At 54.6% G+C, this 24,090-nt stretch overlaps 6 protein-coding genes across 6 annotated transcripts, besides 1 other annotated feature; all 6 read left to right on the top strand.

The window, feature by feature from the left end:
- Nucleotides 1-1,344: 1,344 nt before the first annotated feature.
- Nucleotides 1,345-1,728, top strand: LPMP_321830 (zinc finger protein 2, putative; the record flags this gene model as incomplete). The annotated part of the gene is made up of 1 exon (XM_010703566.1): nt 1,345-1,728. One exon carries the CDS (start codon nt 1,345-1,347, stop codon nt 1,726-1,728), a length of 384 nt encoding a protein of 127 aa, XP_010701868.1.
- Nucleotides 1,729-5,341: 3,613 nt separating this feature from the next.
- LPMP_321820 (coatomer epsilon subunit, putative) lies at nt 5,342-6,313 on the top strand (the record flags this gene model as incomplete). Its single annotated transcript, XM_010703565.1, has 1 exon — nt 5,342-6,313. One exon carries the CDS (start codon nt 5,342-5,344, stop codon nt 6,311-6,313), a length of 972 nt encoding a protein of 323 aa, XP_010701867.1.
- Nucleotides 6,314-7,760: 1,447 nt separating this feature from the next.
- Nucleotides 7,761-9,953, top strand: LPMP_321810 (hypothetical protein; the record flags this gene model as incomplete). Its single annotated transcript, XM_010703564.1, has 1 exon — nt 7,761-9,953. One exon carries the CDS (start codon nt 7,761-7,763, stop codon nt 9,951-9,953), a length of 2,193 nt encoding a protein of 730 aa, XP_010701866.1.
- A 1,518-nt stretch (nt 9,954-11,471) lies between these two features.
- Nucleotides 11,472-13,490, top strand: LPMP_321800 (hypothetical protein; the record flags this gene model as incomplete). The annotated part of the gene is made up of 1 exon (XM_010703563.1): nt 11,472-13,490. One exon carries the CDS (start codon nt 11,472-11,474, stop codon nt 13,488-13,490), a length of 2,019 nt encoding a protein of 672 aa, XP_010701865.1.
- A 2,155-nt stretch (nt 13,491-15,645) lies between these two features.
- Nucleotides 15,646-17,175, top strand: LPMP_321790 (hypothetical protein; the record flags this gene model as incomplete). The annotated part of the gene is made up of 1 exon (XM_010703562.1): nt 15,646-17,175. One exon carries the CDS (start codon nt 15,646-15,648, stop codon nt 17,173-17,175), a length of 1,530 nt encoding a protein of 509 aa, XP_010701864.1.
- A 2,748-nt stretch (nt 17,176-19,923) lies between these two features.
- LPMP_321780 (protein phosphatase 2C, putative) lies at nt 19,924-21,624 on the top strand (the record flags this gene model as incomplete). The annotated part of the gene is made up of 1 exon (XM_010703561.1): nt 19,924-21,624. The coding sequence occupies one exon, from the start codon at nt 19,924-19,926 to the stop codon at nt 21,622-21,624; it is 1,701 nt and encodes a 566-aa protein (XP_010701863.1).
- Nucleotides 21,625-22,965: 1,341 nt separating this feature from the next.
- Nucleotides 22,966-23,538: a repeat region.
- Nucleotides 23,539-24,090: the final 552 nt, after the last annotated feature.

The raw sequence follows: 24,090 nt of genomic DNA, 5'->3' as shown, positions 1-24,090 counted from the left end.
CGGTGCACGTGTATGTGTGTGTGTGTGTGTGTGACTGCCATACTTCGCTGTCGCTGTGCCTATGCGCATCGGTTCACTCTTTCGTTCTCTTTTCATTTTGCGTGTCGTTCTACGCTCGTTTTAATAGTCGTTCTTTGCTAACGAGGAACCGTATAATGTTGTAGGTGAAGCGTCTAAGGCGTCATGTAACTCAAGTTCATTTTACTGAAAAGAAAAACACGCGAGATGGAGATCGGTGCGGCTGAAATATTTTAGCCAGTATTTTCCTTTCTCCCCCGTCCTATTATCGCTGAGTGTGTGCTGACTGTCTCCTCTAGCACTGTGGGTGCTGCGAGGGAACTGCTATGCATGTGTACGCCTCTCCGACTCGTTCTCTCACAAATGATGTTTAATGATGTGAAGAAGAAGAGAGAAGAGGAGTGGAGATGCCCCCCAAAAGGCCAGCAGACTCTCCAGCGCGCCGCACTGTGATGTTCACCTTCGCCTCCTCACGAGTGTCACATTTCGCTTTTTAAATGTTTGCATGCTTCTCGCATGCAGTGCATCGCTCTCACTTCGTCCTTTTCTTCTCCCTTTTTCCTCCTACGACGTTTCGCCCTGTTGGACTTGCCACGTACGCGCCCCCCCTCCCCCCTTCGGCTGCGCTTCATTGGCTCTCTCTATTTCCACCTGAATCCCACCACTTCCGTTGCGTTTTCTTTCCTCCCCCCCCCCCCCCCCCCCGCCTCTCCCCCTTCGCTACATCAAAAACTCACACTCAGAGATTGGCCACCATTCGTCCCCTCTCTTTTTCGTCTCTTGGCTTACATTTTTTTTTTTGCTTTGGTAGCTGTTCTTTCCTCTTTGTGAGTGTGTGTGTGTGTGTCCAACAAATTTAATCTCATCGAACTTGTCTTTGCGATTTTTTTTTTTGTTACCAACTCGCCGAAGAGCCGTCGTTCTACTTTACTGCTCATTTTCTCTTTCCCTACCGTTCGAGCTCTGTGTGTTGCTCCCAGGGGCAGAAAAACGTCATACCGTCCCCTCCCCACAGAGAGTGAGAGAACCGCTGAGTTGAAGTTTCTGGATTTGAGTTTGCCTCCCCACACTCATCCTTTTTTGGCTCTTCTTCTTCCGTCGTCGCTTTTCCCTCTTCTCCCCCCACACACTCTCTCGCTTGCTGTGGTGTCTACTTTCTCCAAGCACCCCGGTCCGTCCTTTCGCTTTTTTTCCCTTTCCCACTTTTAGTATTGTGTGTGGGCTTTCCCATTGCTTGCGTATTTCAGTGAGCAATCGCCGTCGCTACACGCCTGCATTCGGCTCACTCGTCCTCCCGCCCTTCCCTTCACCACCCCAAAGATGCAGATGAACTCCTACGTCGGTGGGTACAACACCCATCGCCGCGGCTACGCGCCAATGGCTCCCCCGCCGATGCAGATGCCTTCTGGCTGGGAGATGGCGTACACTCCCAACGGCGAGATCTACTATATTGATCACAATACGCGCACCACTCACTGGCAACTGCCGGCAGAGTACAGCATGCAGCCGCCCATGTGCAGCTACCGTGGCCCGCAGCGCCAGCGTCGCGGTATTGATCGTAGCAAGGCCAAGACGAAGATGTGCATGAACATCGAGAATGGCGGGACTTGCTCGTACGGTTCTAACTGCGCTTTTGCCCACTCTTCAGAGGAGCTCTCAACCCACCCTCACTTTAATCCGGCTGCTGATTCCGGGAGCTACCCGAAGTAGGAGGTGGCGCCACGGGCACGTGCTCGTCCTGTTATACGTCGTCAGACTCTCTCTCTCTCTGCTTTCTCAGCGCGTTGTTTCGCGTTTTCCTGCGGCTTTTCTGGAGAGTGTCTTGCACATGCTTTGGCCGGGAGAGGGAAAGGGAGAGGCAGGGCCTCGCGGCAGGGCACGTCCGATGAGATGGGGAGGAGTGCGGTGAGCCTGCCGTATGCGCGCGAGTGCAGTGCACACACATAAAAAAGGAGCAAAGGAGAAGCAAGCAAACAAGCAAGGGAAAAACATTGAACATGGCTCATAGCAGCATCGAGGAGCGAGAGGGAGAGAGTGTGTGTGGAGCGGAGGACATAAAAGACCAGTTAAGAAATGGAGCAATGGACGGAGAGTGAGAGAGAGGGGGAGGGGAAGAACACACAAAGAGCAGATCGAGGGAGAGCGGCGAGGGTATGGCGATAGACAAGAGTGAAAAAGGAACACTTGTGTGGACCTTATTTTGCTCTCTCCCCCCCTTTATGTTTCCTTGCTTGTGCCTATCAACCAAGTCACTCATTCCCCCACTACACTGCCCCCTTTTTTCTCCTTCTTCCTGCTGTGCCTCTCCCTTCCCCGCCGCCCTCTCCTTTTTTTTTGCGCACTACGCGCCTGAATCGCTCTTTTTTTCTTAAATTTAAATGCCGAGCTCACCCCTTACCGCTTTCTATATATTTTTTGTTTTTCTTTTTTCCCCCTTTCTAGTGATCTCCCGCTCTTTCCAGTTTTAGTGTTATGCCCCAGAGACAGGCTCACGAAGATGAGCACACACACAACACACTCAGGCGACTCGGGTACAGCCGGCTCTTTGGCGTTGCCCTGCCGGCTCTGTCTTCCGTGTTTTTTTTTCTTCTTCTTTGTTCTGTCTTCTCGCTGAGAGAGTAACATTGTTGTTAACTGTTTTCAAGTAGAAGAAGGGCGATTGGGTGAGAGAAAGGGATAGAGAGTGGTGTGCGATGCGGTGCTCATCCTTCTTTGTCTTCTTTTCTCATGTCAATCTCTTTTTTTGTTTTTGGATCTGGTTCTTCTTTCTCTAAAATATGCTTGATAAAACAAAGTAACTGAATAGCGCGGGTGCATGCGTGCCAGCAGAGGTGCTTGTTTGGTGATTGCTGCTGTCAATCTTCATGGGCTGAGGTGTAATGTTTTCAAGTTTTTAAACCTAAGGCGTGTCTGCATGTTGTTTTTTTCTGCTGTTATGTCGAATTTGTGTCATGTTCTGTGGACACAGCTAACGTGCTCGTACTGTGTCGCCGTGTGTGTGCTGCGTAGGAGGACGCCTCTTTGCGTGGTGCTGTATGCGTATCCTTGCGGCGGTCATGGGTAAGGATAGAAAAAAGGGAGGTCTACCGCGTGCGTGCATGGCTTAGTGTGAACTGGGACTGTCTGCGGTAAAGTGGTTCAACCTGGTGGTGGTGGTTGTGCTGCGAGGGTGTCACTTCATCGCTGTCAAAGTAAAGGGCGTGTTGTTGGTCGTGTAACGGGTTGGATAGCAGTCTGTGCCTCGTCCTAACGAGTAACAAATAAGAGAGCCGAAAAAAAAGAAAAAAGAAAAGGGCAGTCTCTACGTAATGCGCATTTCTCCCATTGCCATTGTTTTGGTGCTCTTTTGTTTACCTTGTTCGTTCTCTGTTGTGTTGCGCTTCTCTGAAAACTGTGTTGTGTGTTTTTTTGTTTGTTTTGTGTACGCACCCTTTTCCCTTGGATGTCGGTCTACGTGTGTTCATGGCGCCCCCATCTCTCTCTCTCTCTTTCTCTGTGGAGGCCTTTGACAGTGCGCGCAGGCGTGTATGAGTGTTCTCTTGTTTCTCGCCTTTCAATTTTTCTTTCCTTCTCGTCTGTAGGCGAGTGAAAAAATTCCCCCTTCCATTGCTTCGTTATTGGTGTTGTTTTTTTGTTTTGCTTCTTCGGTGCTGTTGTTATTCTCTTTTGAGGCGTTTCTTCTTGTCTTTCGCTAATGTGGGAGAAAAACTGATCCGAGTGGACTTCATGCCCGAGAAGAGCTTCGTTCCCTCCACACGCTGCGTCTTTGACACTCTCGCCGCGCTTAGTGCAGATCTCTCTCTCTCTCCCCTCTCTCTCTGTGTCCTCGCGCTCGCGTGTTTGCGTGCAGCGACGCTTTGGTGCTGGGATCCGCCTCGCTTTATGTATATCTCTCCCTTCTGCACTTGTTAATCTCCACGCGTGTCTGTTTTGCCGCTGCTTTTGCCTGTCGCGTGCTTTCTTTCTTTATATATGCAGACATACGGACATACACATATATTTTCTGTCCCCCCCACCCCCTTCTTCTCCTTGCCCCTTGAGATACTTGTCTACGCCTGGCACCCGTGCGATGCTATCCAACTCTGTGTTTTTCTGTTGTTTTGTGTTTTTTTTTTGTTCTACCTTTGTGTTTATGATTATTTCCGCGTGTCGGACTCGTCAAGTGAACCGTGTACAACTGTGGCTCCCGCGTGATGCACATGAGACACTCGAAACGGAGCGACACACGTAAGAATGTTCGACACACACAAGTCCTACCGTGTAGACAGCGTGCCGTAGAAGGGAGTGAATAGGAAGGAAAGTGGCTGCGCAAGAGGACTTTCGTATACATATATATGTATATGTATGTATACTTGCTCTCTCTGTCTCGTGGACTCAGTCGCACTTACGCACGGATACAAAGAGGCACACCTACTCCTTATAGGGGTGCACCTCCTTTCTTGTAGCTGTTTAGTCTACTGACTCTCGAACAAGGCAGCAAACAGAAGGCGTACCCAACACTCGCCTGCACGTCTTTCGTTTGTGTTCGTCGCTTTGAGCCACACGAGCAGGTCTGCCACACTCACGCTCTGTATGGTTTCTTCAATGCGTTTGTGATTGAAGGTCATACCATCAGCTCCGTGCCGCGCTTTTTGCTCCCGAGCGAGCACAGCGGAAGTAATCAGTCCTTGGCTGAGTGAAGAAGGTGATGGTTACAGTTAGGCCGAACTTACGCTATTGCATCACCACGTGGTCCTTTGCACGTGTAGTTCTATTGCACCACCAGAAGGCCACCCTAAACGCTCGCTACTCTGTAATTACACTTTCCCTGTCGTCAATCACTCGCCTTTCGGTTTCTATCATTGGTCGGTATTGCCACTCTTGTGATGTCTGCATTATCGCTCAATATTCAAACACACCGACACCCACGCGGTTCTCCTTTTGCTGTTGGTGTTGGTGTCTTTGACATTCAACTGGCTCTTACTCAACGACTCTGCCTCGAATCCATGCGCCGTGATATACTCTTTGGCACGAAGGAAAAAGAAAGCGAACGGGATCATAGCGGCGTTCAAGAGAAGACAACGTTCCACCTCCTCTCGCTCCTCGGTTGCTTTAAAGACCATCGCACTTTTTTTTTTCTCTTTCCCTTTGGTGTTTTTGTGTGCCGCTGCCGCACAGGTCTGCAGATTCTCGAGCCACTTTTATTTTGTGCGTGCTAACCAAGCAGATAAAAAGACGCTTGCACATCAGCTCTCACAGGTGCAGAAGCTTGAGAAAGAGCGAGAGAAAGAGCGAGGTACTCAAGTCGCACCTCAAGCTGCAGAAAGTACGAACTTGAGGGGAAATGACGGACGTCCTCTTTGATGTGCGCAACGCCCTCATTGTGGGCAACTATCACCAGGCGATCGCTGATGGCAGTACTGCGCGAGCCCTCTCGAGCAAGCCAGCTGATGTGTCCGCCTTCAACACGGAGAAGAACGCTCTGATCGCTCTGGGTAACATCGGCCTTGGACAAAGTGATACCGTCATCAGTCAGCTACGCTCGGAGAGCGACCCGCTGCTCGTGACGATCCGCAAATGGGCGGAGTTGATGTGCGCTATGCGTGACTACGGTGTCTTCTCTGATCAGGCCGCGAGCGCCACCGAGGCGCTGCAGAATGACGCGGAGAAGGTGGCGGCAGGCGCTCTCTACAAGGCTGTATTTGCTGCCACAGCCCTACTGTTTCAGCAGGATGTGATTGGGGCGCTGACGCTGGCGAAGAAGTGGCTTGGCGAGCTGCCGAATCCGGAGGGTGCGCTGGCCATGCGCTACACAGTGGAGCTGCACGGCATAGCGGTAGAAGCACTGCTGCGGCTGAACCGTCCAGACGAGGCGGCCGAAGAGGTGAAGCGCATGGAGCAGGTGGACGGCGAGGCGATCGTGACCTTACTGTACAGCGGCATTGTCGCCTTGCATCAGGCTGCAGTTGATGTGCTCATGGCTAACTACAACAGCGCCGTATCCGCTTTCAAAGAGGTGCAGCTGCGGTGTGGGCAGAGCGTCATGGTATCAAACTTGATGGCCCTGGCGCACATGGGTCTCAAGGACTATGACGCGGCGGAGCGTTCGCTGCTTGATGCGCTGACCGTCCGCTCCAATGATGAGGCCACACTGGCGAACCTCGCCGCCGTCACTGCCTGCAAGGCGAAATCTCTCGACGACGCCGAGCGCTACATTCAGCAGGCGGCTTCGACTCATGGTACATGGGGTGACGCCTACCACGCCAAGGAGCGCAACCTCGACGAAGCTGTTAGCGCCTTCATGATGGAGGCGTAGCTGCACACGGACATTGATTTCAAAGGGGCCGTGTGTTCACGAAGGCTATTAGTGTAGAGAGTCTCCTGCGTGTGCCACAGCAGAAAACGTTTGCACACACGCGGCTTTCATTCTCTGAGTGGTACAGCGGACATCTTGCGGCTGGGTAGACAGTGACGACGCGGGGGAGGGGCGGGGAAGGCAGCAGTGCGCGTACCCTGGGCAACCATCCGTACACTGACAAACCCACAAGCCGCCACTCGTCGTTGGACAAGGGTGAGACAAATAGGATAGCGTAGCCTTTGTGTCTTGTTAGGAGGGAACAAGAGAATGTACCAAGACAGTGGCGTCTCCTGTTTGCTTCGTCTTACCTTCTCCTCTCTGCCTTTCCCTCAATTTGCCGCCCTTTCCCTCCTACAACTGGATTAGTCCCAGCTCGTGGACACGACGTTTTCGTTGGTGTTGGTTGTCTCCTTGATTTTCTTCTTTGTTGGGCCCCCTTTTTGCTCTTGACTTTGCCTGTTGTCATTGTTGCTGTTGATGCTGTTGCTCGACGTTGGCGTATTTGGTCGTGGGCAAAGCGAGAGAGAGAGAGGGTCTGCGTGTGCCTTTCCGTCTTATGGAGGGAGGAAGATGCCGGGGTCGCAAAAAAAAAAAGAGAAATAAAGACAAGCAGCACTTTTTGGCTGTGCTTGACAATCTTTCCTGTTGAGTCTCCCCCTCAAGGGAGCAACGCGTGGTCATCTCCTGCGCTGCCTTCCCCTTCCCCCTCCCCCCTACCACTCACGATTCTCCACTTTTCTTCTTCCAACCCAACACTGAATTTTGTCACGTGCGCGTTCGCGATGGTGACGTCCGTCTCTGAAAGGCAAACGAAAAAGTGGTAGGCTGAAAAAAAAAGAAGAGGAACGGCTGCACCCGCCCCCCCCCCCCACAAGGCAAAACACTTACGACGTGAGTTATTTAAGTTGTCAATGCTGAGTCTGACGATGGCGCCAAGCGAGCGGATCAGCTTGCTCTCCTGTGAAACACCGGGTCGAGTCAAGTAACGTGTACATCACGCAGGGTCGGTTCTTCGGTTATCGTCACTTTGGTGATGGTCATCAGCGTTGCCGGCGTGCAACCTAAGTGCCCCTGAGGAAGCCTTCTTCGAGCTCGTTTGTGTTTCTCTCTTACGCTTGTGCAGGACTTGCCCGACGCTTCTCATTTTGATCCACTATTCCGAGATCAACGGCCGTTCTACAAGCTGCCACGGTCCCCCTCCCCTTCTCCTCTCTCCCTCCTCCATAATTTGTCTCTTGTGTTCGCCACAGCACTGAAGTGGCACGCGTTCTTCGTGAGCTGCCAGTCCAGCTTTGTGTGTGGTGTTTGCTTCTCTGCATCAGTCTCTGACGGCACACCTCTCTCCTTTCGCTTAGTGTATCTCTCCTCTTCATCCTCTTCGTGGAAACGCAATCTCTGACCCAGAATGCAAGTGGAGGGCAACTGGAAGGCTGCAGCCAACTTGAATCTGCTTCTCGGCCTCGAGCACCCACCGGCGCGACTGGAGAAGACACTGCTCACTCCACAGCAATGCAGGGTCGGCAGTTCTGGCTCTGTCAAGGTGGAGGCGCGCAACACCGCCAGCTTCCGGAGCTCCTCCTACTGCGGCCTCCAAGACAAGTCGGCGCCAACGATTCGAAAGCATGTGATTGACTACTACAAAGAGATGCTACACCGCGTGCCCCTGTGGCACGGATTGGTGAAGACACAGACGGAAAGTGCTGGCTGGAATAAAGTGGTGAAGCCAGAGCCACAGGATGAGGATAGCGTCCCCGGAATGGACCCCCAGGCCGGAGGTACTGCGCCCACTTTCGGTGGGTCCTTGTTCCGCGCTGTTGGCATTCTGACGCAGGTGCAGGATCCGTCGGCGCTGAGTGTGACCACCCAGCAGACACCGTGGGAGTTCTACGTGGTACAGAACATGGATGACGACGAGTGCTACAGGCATGCGCTGCAGGCAATGGGGCAGACGAATTGCAAGGCAGAGGCGTCGTTCGCCCTACTTCAGGATGCATCACACACTGGCTTCTCAGCGCGGACCTCTGGTAGGCTGGATAGTAGCACTGGGCGTTCCTCTACAGGGGTGGCAGCGAAGCCGGCGATGGGTGAGGCATGGGAGGAAACGCGAGGGAGGGCCGTCGAGGCGGACGAGGAGGCCGCTGTCCGCGATGGGATTCGCCTTTCACTCTACACGCGACAGGTGTCGAGGTTCACTGGTCTGTACCCTGGGATGGCTGTCGGCATCATCGGCGAGCCGTTTCAGCGCAGTACCCGAGGTGTTCTCACCGGCATTCTCGTGCGCGAGTTCGTCCTACCATCGCGGCCGATGTTGCCATGGCGGGTGGACCGACCACTGCTATCTGCGTCCATGACATCGAATGCTGGTACGGGCGGCCTTACCGATGGCAGCGTCTCTAGTGTGCGCATCCACTTCTGCAGTGGGCCGTTCCCACGGCGCGACGTGTCGGCGCTGCTGCGCATGGTCACCTGCCAAGCTCTGCACCGAGGTGCAGATATACTGGTTGTTGGTGGCCCTTTTATCCCCCCCTTCGCCAGCGAGTTTGAGCGCGACTTGCTGCCGTCGCTAGGCGCGACATTCAATGAGGTGATGGAGGGATTTGTGGACATACTGGAAGAGACGCTGAAGAACTACTACTCTACGCGACCGCTGCTACCACACATGAAGGTGCTGCTCGTATCGCACAGGGACGACGTCACACAAGTCCCTGTGCTGCCCACCACCATGTATGCGATCGCCGACACAGACGACATCCTCATTCGCTCGAACCCATGCCGACTGTCAGTCAACGGGGTGCACGTGAGCGTATGCAACGAGGACGTCGTCGGTGACATGCGGGAGCGCATGGTGGAGCGCTGGCCGACCGCCGAGGGTAGCCTGCGGCGCGTTGTTGAGGCGCTGGTGAACGGGCGTCTGTATGCGCCGCTCTACGGATTCCCAGTGACGACGGTGGATTTAAAGCACCTCCCACACCTACGCATGGACTACGTGCCACCGCAGAACGAGCTGCTTGAGATGAAGCCCATAGCGGCTGTGTCGACGAGCAACAGTGCTGCTAAAGTCCGTGGCCGTAGCGACGCTGAAAGCGGCGATGCCCTCACGAGCACGTCGAGCGCCATCTCCTCTCGTGGTTGGGAGGCTGTGTTTAATGTTTCAGCACAACCTTCCACCGCCATGACGGGGAGTGTGAAGGAGAAGATAAAACGTGTCAAGCTGGAGGAACTCGCCGGTGACCAAGAGGGGGAGGAGGAGGGTGGTGGTGCAGCGATCGCGTCCGGTGGCCTAGTGATCCCATCGACAGCGGCTGCTGTACCTACGACGGAGTATCTGCCTCACATTATGTTCCTCCCTTCAAGTCGCCCGCAGTTTGCTATTGTCACCCACCAAAGCGAGGAGGTCGACGGCGCCGATCTCGACAACGCGGCAAGCGCGTCGGGGGTTCTGGTCGTGAACCAGGAGGTGTGGTCGACGCGCTCGTCACCGACGTTTCAACTCCGCGTGGCGGAGGTCACAATTCCGAATACAGACCTCGTGCTGCGGCGTGGCGCTTCGTCTGCTAACGGTGTCGCGTGTGGGGTCCTGCACATCTACAGCGCATAAGTCCTTGGGGATGGAAGGGGGAACGCGGAAAGATGTGGGTAGTTCCTGTAAGGGCGCATGATGTCCCTGCTCGTCGTTCCGCGTTCACTATTTTAGCGGTCCTCACCTATCAGGCCTCATCGAGGCGGAAGAGGCTCTGACTGTTTTCGCGTCTTGCTCTTGCCGGTTTGTTGAGGAAGAGGAGATGCTAGAACGTACCATAGAGAAGGTGTGCGCATTACGCGTGCCATTTATGCGTTTGTGTCATACTAAAAAGGGGACCGTGAGTCGGACTGGATCAGTGGGCGCCTATGATGAATTAGCGCTCAAAGGAAGTAGTGTTTGAGGTACGCGTGGCACTCTCTCTCTCTCCCTCTCCGAGTGGAAGTCTCAGTGTCTGCTTGGTCCCAACAGGTAGTACACGCACGGACGGAAGGTGAAGAAGAGCAAGAGCGGGGGAAACAAAAATGTGAGAGAGGCCTCTCTGCAACACAGCTGCATCAAACCGTGCTATCTACCCCCCTCCCCCATTTTAAATCACTGCGGCGAGGCATAAGTGGCCTGTTGCAGCAACTGCGGCTTGGGTTATTTCAGAGTCGCAGCCTAGAAGGCGAGCAGCATATCAGCAAAGACAGGGAACACATATGCACAACCACTTGCCATGAAAAATGCACCAGCACGCACTCTCTTCTTCTCTCTCTCTCTGGTTTACCAACTCCCATTGCTGGACTTCCACTTTCACATCCCTCTGATGGTCACCTTCAATGTGTGTCTCTCGGCTTGATAGACGTGTTGCCAAAGGTCATCGCCACTTCATACATCCCACCCGGGCGACCCCGCACGCATCTGTTTATTTCCTCGGAAGTTTTTTTTTAGTTTGATGTGAGCGTGACACTTGTGCGACGACAAGGCGTGCGCGCCGCTTGGCCACTTGGTGCCTCATCTTTGAATGGCGAGTCGGGGACCTTTCGCTCTTGTGGTGTGAGCAGTAGCCAAATGAATGGGAGAATTTTCATCAAGACGCCCTTCTCCCCATCGTTGAGGGGAGAAGGGCTCTTTCCTGGGCAGTGAGGGATCTTCTCTGTGCGTTGTGGGTCAACCATGGTTTTCTTTGGCGGATGATGACTCGACATTTGTAGCCGTACTCCTCGCCTTACACAGAGGCGGCTTCTGCTGTATTGAACCGCAGTCGGACAACCGAGGGAAAACATACGCAATGTTTCCGCACTGCCGTACTGGGTGCGCGCCCGCGCCGGTGAGAAGTGGGGAGAGCGGCGAAAGAGAGACGCCAAAACTCTCAACAGGCAATCGACTGGCGCACAGCAAGTGCGCTGGGTCTTATGGGTGAGCACAAATGAAGTGTACTGCTACCTACGATCTTTCCTCCTGCAAATCTCTTAGAAACGTTTCTCTCCGTCCTCTTCCCACCTTGGGCGTTACCCGCTTCTCCTCTTATTCACTTCACTACACAGGGCTGCCGACTCCGCATTACACGGATCCGCGACACACCCTGTTCCACTGCAGTTGCTCTTTCAGAGGATGCGGAGATCTGCGCGACTGCAGAAACAGACCCTTCATCCTCCCAAGAACCCGGTCCCGCTCACCGCCAACCCGCTGACGAGATGGTCGCAGCGTCTGCCGAAATGGACGGATCTCAGCGGGACACTGACACGCGTGCGTGTGGGTCTGGAAGGGTGCCACAGCGCCTTTAATGCCACGAATAGCGTACGTACATGCCTGTACTTTCAAACAGTGTCCCCACCAACCTTCTTGAGGGCGGACTCGTGGAAGGCGATAGAGCACGTACAGTTGCGCGAGACCGCCCCCACTGTTTTGTCCGCCTGCAACGTTCAGAAGGATGTCCTCTCTAACTCAAGAGTAGCCTTTCATTCGGAAATGAAGTCGAGAATGTCTGACTGCGGCGATACTGGCCCCCTCTCTGAATCGCTAGCTGACGGCATTGCCCTGTTCGGCGAGGAGGCCTACTTCTCCCCGCCCCGCTACCCACCTTTCGGCCACGGCAAAATCGCGACCGTAGCGCCTAGTGAATCTCCGTTAGTGGCGCTTGAAAACTTTGCCGATCGCGCGCAGAGCGTCATGCGCACGCGCCTCCCCATTGCCGCCACTCAAAATGATGGAGGAATTCGCCTAGTTGTGGGACATGAAAACTGGGGCGTCCGCCGAAGTCTTTTACGGACCAAGGATGTCACAACGCCAGTCCCTATGGCCGATCCTACCTGTGCCACCGCCCCTGCTGGCATCTCCGAGTCAAAGTCTGCACCTGTCGCGGATATGGTAGTCTACATTCCACAGTATGGCACCACCAGCTCCCTCAACGTGGTCACATCCTTGGGCATAGCGCTGTTCTATTGTTACATAGACGCCAACTGTCCAGAGGCGCGCGAGATCTACTCAGCCGACTCTCTGTCTTACTCAACCGCTGATGGTGCACCAGCTAATGGTGCCTCTTCTTCCAATGAACTCGATGAGCTGCGCCGCTGTTTACACCAATATCAGGCCTTTTTCTCCGAGACCCTTCCAGCCCCTGTGAGCTCCGGAAGTGAAAGCGCGTTGGCGGCCACGGATGCGCTGTCTCCTCGGCCAGCCACACCTGTTGTCGATACCCACGTGAACACAACCCCTCGCGGGGACCACCGTCCCCTTCATCCAGTCTTCTACCTGCGCTGCTTGGACGAAATACAGCATCAGCAGCGCGCGTACCGACAAGCTTTGCTGCGGTACAGCCGGCGATGCCAAGTGCTCACTGCATCCCCACAACCTCACACAAACGCGAGCGCGTCGTTGTCGTCGCCGCCAGCCTCCTACTTTGGTCTCTCGGTCCTGTATGAAAACGTGTACGATCAGCGCAACTTTGGGGGCCTCATTCGAAGTGCCAATGCCTTCCTCGTCGACTACATCTTCTACGTTGGCCGACGCAAGGTTAATGTTGTCGGCGCTGTCGGCTCTCACCACTACACTCCACCCATGTACCTCGGTGCCCTGCCAGACGCATCAACTGTTGCAGTACCGGGCGATCCAAGGTCGGCGAGCATGTCGCACGAGTGGGCGGCTGAGATACACGCCAAGGTAGAAGAGGCATACGAAGCCAATGCCCCTCGAAACTGGTGGCTACTCGATTGTGGACACGACTTCTTGTATGAAGCGACCCTTGATGTGCAGCTGGAGCACGATGGCTGTGAGGACGAAGCGGCTGCATCTTCTTCTGCGTCGTTGCAAGCGTTTCGACGGATGAAGGCCAATGGACAGGTCCGCTCCCTATGCGACAGCGAGGCGAGCCTGCGAGAAGCGATTGACGACGGGTTGGTGCTACTCATCCCTCAGGAAGGCAGACTGCCGCATCCTGGGCTGATGGGATTGTGCACGGGTGTTCTCACGGTTCTTCCGGAAGGAACTCACTTCTGCGAGAATACTGGATATGCAGCCGATGACTGTAGTAATGGCGGAGGCGGTCACCGCGGTCTTCCTTCGCAGGTGGCAAGCGGCATCGCGTTGCAGCGTTTGTCCGCCGTGTGTCATCCATGCCTAGCCGCTCTCTGAGGGAACTGAGAAGAGGGCGTTCTGAAGCGATATTTTGCGGTACTTTCACTACTTCTTTAAAGCGCGCCCATGTGTGCCTGCGATCGGATGTGTGTCCTACCGACTGTTGTACTCAGAGCGCTTAATAAGCGAATTCGAGGCGTCTGTGCATAGGCTCTGGGGAGCGGCTCCTCTCATTTGTTCGCACTTCAGAGGCGTGGCCTCTAGGTGGTACCCCGTAGATGTGCCTACAGTGATGCGCATGGGTGGTAAGGCCAGTGGTGAGCAAAGAGGCTTCCTGGCGTGCGAGAGGCCCCTTCTGTCCAGCACCCGCTCACACGTTTTTTTTTTTAGCGCAGGCGTGAATGTGTGTTGGCGCGGTGTTTCTCAGGGACATGAGATTCCTCCGTTGACTCTCGTACAGGCGCACAGACACGCAACGGGCGTCTCGTGCGCCACACATGCATCTCAGGTTAGCACCCGTATTCCATGATTCTTCACCTCGTGTGCTAGGGCGGCTCCTTCCCACTCTATCGACTCGCCCTCTCCTTCCCACTCGTTGTGCTCTTCGACATTGTGCATACGCGCTTGTAGAGGAGCTGAGAAAAGTAGAGCTAGGCGGTGGTTTCTGAACGAGACTGCAAAGGAACCACAGTTTTTTTTTTTTGTGAGCATCCGCAGCGCTGTATACCCAACAAAGACGGTGTCAGTACCCCCGCTGGTGTTCGCTCTCCAGCTCCTTTCTTGGTGATCACTTTTTTAATACCGTCGGGTAGAGCGTCTGGCCTCTGGAACACCCCTTCTCTCTTTTCTCGCCCCTCTCCCCCTCCCCTACAAGGTCTACGAGGAACACAAGTGTTCTTCAGTTCCCCTGCATAGAAATTGCACGTGATAACACTGCCGGTTTGAAACCCTTGTCGCGTACCTGCTGCCGCCTCTCTGACTAGAACTGCTCACTAGGACAAGGTGTGACTGGATGGCAAGAGAGGCAGCGGGCTCGAGGCTCCCTTCATACAATACAGTACGGCGAACAAATCACAGCGCTGCGCCGTTTTGATTGACCTTGATGCCTGAAAGGAGGCGCCTCGGACCAAGAAAAAGAACAGAAAGTGTAGCACTGCCTCTGTTGTCTCGTTATCCATAGATATCGCTGCCTTGCGAAGGTGCACATCCCCTCCTTGTTTTTTCCGAGCGCTTCAACTTCCTCCATCCCCTTCCTTCATACAAAGCCATGCAGGCAGTGGCCAAGTACAAGGAGACGATTCTCTTTGTTTGCTGCTCTGCAGTACTCGTTGGAACGGTATTGGTGCTTCAGAAGGCAACCACCCCCTCGCGTCATCGACGCCGTGTCACCTTGTCGACGTCGCGAGCAGGCACCGCGACCCGTTCGGCAAGCCACGGTGTTGCTGGCCCGCGGAGCCGCAGTTCGAGTCGGCTTCGTGTGGCACACATGAATAACACACACAACAATGCTACGCCAACGACGGCCACAGCTAACGACCGCTTCCATCCTGCGAAGAGTCGCGAGTTGTTCCAAGCGCACACGCATCGGCATCATTCCCATTCCCGCAACGGTGGCGTGGGGACGGAAGGCGCCACCTCTCGTATTGAGGCTTCTGACGCCGCCCCTCAGCCAAAGCTCACTGTCGACGCAGTCGCGCAACACAAAAGAGCTCTGGGCACCGCCAGCGCTCTGCAGGACCCTGGCCACAACGACCTCCCTGGCGTCCGCGCTTCTCGCCGCGGCGTCTCGAGCTCTGGGTACCGCGTGCACGGGGGCAGCGGCAGCGGTGAGGATGGCGCGTATTATCGAAGCGCCTCCAACGCAGCCACTGTGGGGAGCCAGGGGCCGTACCCTGCGCCGGCGCTCACCGCACCGACGGCGGTAGACACGGACAAGGCGTCTTTGACAGCAGAGAATGCGGTCGAGACCCCGCGCGCGTGTTGCGAGGATGCCCATGCCGGCCGCGAAGCGGAGGTCGAACGCAGCCCTTCTCCGCGGACGGCCACGGCCACCGCACGTCAGATGATCAATACAGCAGTAGCAGGCGCACCGGGCCTAATAAGAACGCTGCTGAGCTCAGGTGGGGCGCCACCCAGCATCCGCGTTTCCACAACTCAGACGAATCCGCGGTGGTTTTGCGAAGACCGCAGCACGCAGACAGAGCGGAGGACAATGTACGACGCCATGAACACTGCGGCGAGTGCCACGCCCGATCAGTGGCTTGCGGCGGCCATGATGAGTCCCATTGTGCCTACCGGCGAGAATGCGAACGAATCCATCCTGATCAACTGTGCTGACTTGGGATGGACGCCGTTGCGCGACGGCGCAGCACCAACCGGCGTGGTACAAGCAGGCGAGCGCGTGTGCAAAGACACGCAGACTCCGACGGGGAACAAGGGGGGGTCTACCGTGATCCCGCGGTACTTTCTGCAGAAACTGGAGCGGCAACTGCGACACCTCGTGGACGACGTGGCGCATGAGGAGTGGAATGAGCGGGCGTGGATGTGCCTGTACACATACCTCTCTGACCTGCCTCTGATTGTACGCACATCTCTGACATTGCGTGACCGCTGCGGCGCAGCCACTGTAGCGCGGCTGGTGGATAGGATGAAGACGAACTTTCTCACGAAAGGCAACCTTGTGGAGGAGTCGGTGGCGATGCCGGACAAGACAGTAGAGGAGGATTTTATCCCCAGTCTTTCTCGGGAAGTACTGCATCTCCTTCAGCATAGCACAGCAATCGACCCCACGTTCCACTTTGAGTGGAGGGCCTCAACCGTGGCATACGTCGAGGGCTCGTTGGGCTCAGCCTCACGAAAAGCGGGCAAGGCGACAGTGATAGATAGCAGAGAGGTTAGCGACTGTGTGTCAGTGCGGCCATCATCCTCGTCGCTCTCCTCGATGTCACCCGTGCTCACAGATGAGGAGCAGGAAGAGGAGTTGCCGAATGACGACGAAGAGGTGGTATGCACTCCCCGCCTCCTGACCTTCATTGCGGCACATATCGAAAAATATAATGATCGTCGCCTGCGCGTCGTTGCTACACAATTTCCCGACCCCGAAATGGAGAAGTCGCGGACACCACCGGGAGCCGCGGAGGCCATCCTGGCAGGAGCCTACACTCTTTCGACTCCGCCGAGCAATCGACAGAGCGACGCAGCGCTGCAGCAGCCGCTCCTCCACCAACAGGGCCAGCTCATGTCGCTTCTCACATCCTTTGTGCGGCTGCGGCAAACACCGCTCTTTCACACACTTCGTCATACACCTCAACACGCCCTGTTTGCGTGCGATTTCATTGAGCTCACGTCCGAAGCGGAGCGCCTACTGGAACGCGCTTCCTCGTCGCTTGACACTACACTGCTGCTGGAAATCCCCATGACACAGAAGCGCATCATGGCTGAGACGACGGATGTGCGTGACACAAGTGTCGGCACAAATACATCCGTAGGGTCGGGGTCGAGCCCCATGACGGGGCACAGTGCCCATCACAGTGTGAAGGCACGCACGCCTATGAAGCCAAGCGTTCGGTATCCGATCCAGCGCATCCTCTCCAACGCGCCGTCACCGAGCGGATTGTCGTCGCAGCGGAGCTCGGAGGTGCCTGGCCTGCAGAAGGAGATTTACCCTTCGTCTGTGTACGTCGGTGAGGGGAGCAGGGACGGGCTGCGAGCGTCCCAGGTATGCGAGGTGGTCGACTTGTGACCGAAACGTGGGCTGCCCAAAGAAACCTATGGTAAAGTGAGCATGGCAGTGACAGCATAGAATATTTTTATTTTTGATTCTTCTCTGAACCCCCTGCACATGCCTCTTGCATGTGCGTCTTCATCTTGTGCTCAATGTAGTTCCCTTGTATGGGCGTGTGTCTGTGCGCCTGACATGTGTTGTTGAGCTTCATAGAAAAACTCCAGCGAGAGAAATATTTTTCACCCTCAGCGGCAGTTTTCCTTTCTCAGTCTCGCCCTGAGAATGGTTTTATAGGCAATCAAGGGATGTGAAGGATGTTGGGGGTGAAGGCATTGCGGCACGGATACCTTCCCACAGCACTCCTGTCTTCTCGTGAACGCTCCCCCCACAGATTCTGTTTTGAAGAGAGGTGTGCGTTCGTTGTGAGAGATACGCGGCTGCTTTGCTCACGTTGGCCTTGGGGCAGCCTTGCGCTTCTCTTTCTTCTTCAATTCTCTCACCTTGAATCATATTTTCATTGGTCCTGCGAGCCATCTTCTTGTGTGCTAACGTCGTCTTTTGCTTCATTTGTTTTGTGCGTGCATGCACTGGTGTATCACGGCGTGTCGTGACGGCACGGTCTCGCTTTTCTTTTCCGATCCTGGCGTAGTATGATGTCCAATGGGGGAAGAAAGGCATGTCCCTGCTCGCGCCACCGATCGTGACTGTATGTGGCACACGGTTTGTTTGATGGGTTGTCCCTGCATGATCGATGATGGTATGCGCCACAGAGGGCACCAAAGAACAGCAAAAAAAAAGGGCTACGTTGTCGTGCCTCTACTTTCCCGTTGATCGAGAGCGTTTAGAGCCGCAAATCCCGTTCGTCTATGCGGATGTCACGTAGCATCCAGCGCCCGTTCGAACAGGCACTCCGATGCCCTACTGCATTGTGGGCATGGGGGTGGGTCAGTAGCCTGTCGACCTGCACATCGTCTTGGACTCAAATGAACAACAATTTTGCAAACGTAACTGCATCTGTTCATCTGCACCTGACCTCCACTTCCCCCCTTGCCTTTGGTATTGCTTTCCCTCTTTTCCTCTTGTTACGTGACGAGCTACTGCTACTCCCTCTTCCTCGCACCTCTCCCATCCGCTTGCCCGCTTCCCTTAACCCCACCCCTTCCTCTCCCCTTTCCACACGGTGCGGGCGCACGTTAGCTTTGTATGGGTATGCGCTGCTGCGTCATCCCATCGTTGGTTGGTCGGCTTGGCTCTGCACTGTGGGCCCCTTCCCACCCCCTTCTACCGTTTTTTTTCCGCTGGTAACAAGGCTCGTATTGATACGGTCCATTGTTGTCTCTCCCCCATTTGTGCGTGTGCGGTAGCCGCAAACAACTCCCTACCCCTCCTTTGTGGGCGCGTGTCGTGGTGTGTCTGTGGCTTCGTTGGCGCGGGAGAAGGGCAGTTACCTCTGTATATGGTGTCTTTGCTGTACTGACGCGTTATTGCCGTTTTGTCACTGCTCAGAGCGAAAGGTGCCTACTCTGGAAAGCATCGAAGAGAGGGAAAAGATCTGAGTGAGGATACGCGGCTTTCTGTGGAAGAAAACGAACCACACGCTTTCTCTGTCTTTTGTACTGTCCTCCTCATCTGCAGGTTGCTCTTGAAGGTTTCGTTAATTTTGTTTTATTTGGCTCGTCAAGTCAGCCTCCGAGAGCTCCTTTGGCCACTTTGCTTCTTTAGTGTGCAGTACGGTGCTCTCACGCCGCTGCCGAACACCATCTCCGTCGGCCTATTCTTCTATCCTACGCACCTGCCGAACCGCGTTAGCTGAACCTCCTTTGACTCTCCCGCACTCCTTCCTCGACCCATCTTATCTTCGTTGCTTGTGTGTGTAGACTCCACAAAAGTGAGAAGGAAAAAGCGGTACATCTTTGTTGCGCTTTTTCCTTCATAGCACACCGCACGAAGAGAGGACTCTGATAAACCACCACGGACACACGAAGAAGGAAAAAAGAAAAACATAGCAGAGAAACGCGAACGTCAGCTATTTCTGTGTTGCATTGTTTCACCCCTTTCACGTAGGCATCCGGCATTCGCCACTATTCCTACGCGCTCCCTCTCTCTGTCTCTCTCTTTTCCTCTTTTCTGAAAGTCAGCGTCTTGATGGGGACCTCTTCGACTTAGAGGCCAAAGAACGTGTTTCTCTCTTTTTTCTTTTAAGGTCGCCTTTTCACACCTGCGCTGTGCACTCGTTTACGCTTCTTTTCACGTGCTTGCGTGTGTGTGTGTGTGTGTGTATGTGTCTGTGTGTCTGTCTGTGGAGGGGAAACATAAAGCTAGAGACCTCCTTATTGTGTGTACGTGTGTGTGTGGAGTCTCTGTCGTGGGCAAGGAAGGCGGTAGCCCCCATAAAGATTCCGGTGCCACTCTACGTTCACGTGACTCGGGCTTCTGCTTCTTTGTTACTGAGCAGGTCTGTACTTTGCACTTACCTCGCACTCCCCCCGCGATTTACTCCTTCCTTTAGAAAACGACGGTAACTGTGGAGTCACTTCACTTTTCCGATTTGCATTTGTCTCCCCTTCCCCCCCCTCCTCCCCCGGCAAAGGCACACATTTTACAGACTCACGTCTTGTAAGGAAGTTTTCGAGGACGAGAGAGTATCATCGACGTGGTCAGTCACGCATCTACTGTTGGCGTTCTTTTCTGTTTCGCACCTCTGCTTTTTTCTTTTGTTTCTCTGCTCTAGCGAGGCGTGGTTTTGTGTACTGGCAGTGTTTTAGGATGATGCCGCTCAAGCGCGCCCCCCCGCGACGACCTCCTGCCAAACAGCCCATGTCCCCTGCAAAGCAGATGCATTACTTGAGTCAGCAGCAGATTCAAATGGCGCGTATGCTAGAGCAACAGACGCGCGAGCGGCGCACATACATTGTGCGCTCCGTTCTGCTCTTCGTCACCCTCACACTGATGATGGGATACGGGTACTATGTGTATGGTGTTATCGTGGCCCTCACCATTCTTATTGGTGGATGGTTGATGGGATGGCTGGAGGTGCTGCAGGTTGTGCTCGCATGGGTGGTCCGCAACGCTGGGCAACCGAACTTCGATGAACTACTCCGTCGCGCTGATATTATGAGTCAGCCTATGAAGGAGAAGAACAGCTTCAGTGGCGAGAACGAGTTTCTGGAATACGGCTCAAGTAGCATGCAAGGATGGAGGCGCACCATGGAGGATGCGCACACGCTGCTACTGCTCGAGAAGGGTGGGTTCTTTGGTGTCTACGACGGCCACAGCGGGGCTGCAACGGCCAAGTACTGCGGCGAGTACATGTTTCAGTTTGTGCATCAGACGAAGGCGTTCATGAAGGGCGAGATCTCGAAGGCGCTGTACGACGGCTTCATTGCAATTGACAAGTACCTGCACACTCTCCCGAATTTTGAGCGGGGCGGGTGCGCCGCTGTTGTGCTTTACTTAGACGGCGATGACGTGTACTGTGCCAACGCTGGCGATAGTCGCTGTGTCATGTGCCGCAACGGCAGCGTTGATGCGCTTAGCACTGATCACAAGCCATTTCTACCATCCGAGCAGATGCGCATCGAGCGCGCCGGTTGCTACGTGCTAAACCGCCGCGTGAACGGCATGCTGGCGCTTAGTCGTGCCATTGGTGACTTTATGTTCAAAAACAACACGCAGGTTTCGTGGGAGATGCAGGCAGTGACCAGTGCGCCGGAGGTTCGGGTCACCAAGCTCAACCGCGACAAAGACGAGTTTGCTGTGTTGGCGTGCGACGGGATCTGGGACATAATGTCAAGCAAGCAGGTGGTGGACTTTGTGCGACCGCGCATCCAGGAGCGCGTGCCACTCGGAAAGATCTGTGAGGAGCTGATGGATGCCTGTCTCTCTCCGCAGCCGTTCCGCCTCGGCTGCGATAACATGTCCGTGGTCATCATCAAATTCAAGCGTGGACCTCAAGGCGGTGTTCAAACAGCCCAGACATCTGCCACCAGCTCTCCGCACGCGTCGCTGCTCTATCTGCCTGCAGTATCGTCATGCATGACGGACGACAACATCAGTGCCTTAGGCAAGGACGATACTTCCTCACCCAGCGCCGTGGCACAGATTCCTGACGAGGTAGCCTCGACGGCTGGGAATGCTGAGAGGGCACACTCTGCGTCGGGTGGTGAAGGTGCCGTGTCGGGCGACATAAAAGAGAGAGGCGGCACTGCAGAGCGGAAGAATTCTCTACCAAAGTCACCGAAGTCACCGAAGGTCTTTTCTGCAAACGTAGCTCCAGCATTTTCCAGGTGTTCCGTGACGAACACCTTGCCTACCTCAGATCGCCATGAGTCCAGAGATGACGGACTTAGCAGCGGCGACTGTGCGGCTAACTCCAATGCATCTCCTCTGATGATGAGTACCCACCCCAAGGTACTGTCCACCACAGCGTCCCCGATTGATCTCAGCTTGAAGGGCAGAGTTGTGTAAGCGAGGCGACACCGAAGTGATGATGTTCTGTGCTATCGATTACAGAATTTGCAGGGCTTCGTGTGTGTATCTCGCGGCCCATGGTGGGTGCCTTTCGATTCACTGAAAGGATGGGGATGCTGAATTTGCAAGTGGGATGGGAAGACTGGTGCTTTATACCTTCACAGGTGTGTATGCGTCTCTGTGCTTATGTAGTCCTGTGGTTGTGGTGGTGTGGTACGTTTCGCTGTCTACTTTTTGCTGTGAGAAGGAAATAGGGGAGAGAATGAAATGTTTTCGCAGCTGCATATTGTGTTTTTTTTTCTTTTTTTCGTGTATTGTCGTGTTGCTGCATGGCCGTCTCTGAACGGTGTCCGATGCGTATTCTGTTCTGCTTTTCACGTTTGCGGGTCTGTGCGTTTCGCCCCTTTTTCCCTTCTGCCTCCCCACTTGTCTTCGTCGTTTCGCACGTTTTGGGGGTTTCCTGTTGTGTGGCACACTGCTTCCATCCTTCTCTTCCCCCCTCCCCCTTCCACTCTTCACTCACCCTTTCATTATCTCCCTACTCTGACGCCCTCCCCTCTTACGGCGAGCCGCTCCAAAGTTTCTGTTTGAGGTTGTTGATGTGCCTCGCAGTTGCTTCAGCACAGGCAAAGCGCAGGGCACGACTCATCAATGTCCTCACCAGGACATGCGAAATACGTGCCTGAGCTTTTCTGCCTGTATGCGTATCGCAGGGAGTGTCCTGTGCGTTAGAGCACACTCTAACGCACACCTACACCAACGAAATTCTGCGACGAGGGAGCCACCGGACGTCGCACTCTTCCGGAAGAGAACATCAGAAAAAAAAGACACAACGAGGTCAGCGACTGCGAGGTGTTCGCGATTTTTCGTGTCCGTGTGTAGTCACAATCGCCTTTCACAGCTGTGAATGGGTGAAGAACGCATCATTCCATATCTGCAACATTTTTTTTTTTTTGCGGCTTTATGCGCTTTCCGTACGGGGGGTTTCTCGTTGGTTTTACGGCAGTGAATTAGGTACGGGGACTTCTTCACTACCAGCGCAGACACGCGCAAGGGCGCCAGAGTACCCTTACTCCGTCGATTCTCCTCGTGCTCTGCATCTGGCGCCTCATGTGACTGTCGGTGGTGGCTGAAACAGATACGTATGCCACACTCCTTTCTGTTAGAGTCTTCTGATACTCTTCTTCAGCTTCATCTACTGGTTTGAGGATGCGAGCACTAACATGTCTTACTTTCCACTGTTTTCCTGCGTGTATATCCGTATGCGTATTGCTGTGCTTGAAGTACAGTGCGCTGGCTGCGTCTCTTTTTTCTTCTCGTTTCTTCGATGTGTTTCACCTCTGACAACGAGGCACACAACTCGGTGCGTGGTATGACAGGGGGTTCAGTGCCCCCACTCTGGGTGGGGGAGGCCAAGCAGTCCCCACACCTTCTCCCTGCCACTATGGAATCACCGCTGGTGCGGACCGCGTCAAGTGCCTACTACCGAGAGTAGTCAGAGCGATGCATCGCTGCTGGTGTCTGCGCCCGGGTCGTGAACGGCGTGGCGCCAGAGCGACCTGCGACAGCGAAAGCGCTTGTGCCGTCCATGTGATGGGCAGGGTGTGCCAGCGTGACTCGAACGCACCTCACCCGGCCCCGCGCACCCCACTGGTGTGGGGAGCCTGAGTGTGTCGCCATCTGGGGGAGGGGGGGACGCACCGCGTGGCGACCGGCAGGATGGAGGGCAGCTGTGCGGCGGCCTGTGGAGGGGATGGGCAGCCACTGCTTGAGCCTGAGGCCGTGCTGCGAGGACTGAGTCAGCGCACGGCTGTAGCATTCGTGCCCACTGCTGCTTTGCGCGACACGATGAGCCTGCTGGTGGAATAGGGTGGGGATGCTGGTGTTGTGTCTGAAGCGGTCTTGCATAGAGGAGAGAGATGCCGAACCAAAAAGTGGTTTGATGTTTTTTTTCAGCGGTGTCTGGTTAGCGTTGCGAGAGGCTTTCTCGAGCTTCTCTGTTCTGCGTGTATCTTCCTCTCTCTGTGTGTGTGTATTCACATATTTGTCTTTGCCCATGTCATTGTGTCCACTGCGGCTATGTTGCGAGCGATTTTTTTTTCTCCTGCTCGTGTGTAATTGGGGTTCTTGTGTGGATTTCCCATACCTGTGGTTTGTTGGTTGTTGTGTTGACTTGTCGTTTGTAGCCTCGACGATGCGAGGCTTGACATGTCACCTTCTTTTTTTTGTGGGTGACTGTGGGTGTCTGTGTCTCTTACACTCTTCTTCTCTCTCTGTGTGTGGTGCGTGTGTGGGGGTGGGGGTGAGGGAGGGGGTGTTGTGTCCTCGTGTCTGCTCTATCTGTCTGTAGGTCTCTGCCTCTCGTTTTGGTCTTGTATGCTTTTCGTTTTGCATCGCATATTGTAAAGGACAACACTAAGCAAAAAATGGAGACTGGAAAACCACCATCACCACCAAACAAGC

The sequence above is a fragment of the Leishmania panamensis genome, assembly GCF_000755165.1.
Source record: "Leishmania panamensis strain MHOM/PA/94/PSC-1 chromosome 32 sequence".
Lineage (NCBI taxonomy): Eukaryota > Euglenozoa > Kinetoplastea > Trypanosomatida > Trypanosomatidae > Leishmania > Leishmania panamensis.
Note: the sequence above shows the minus strand (reverse complement) of the source record. Positions and strands in the feature narration are given on the sequence as shown.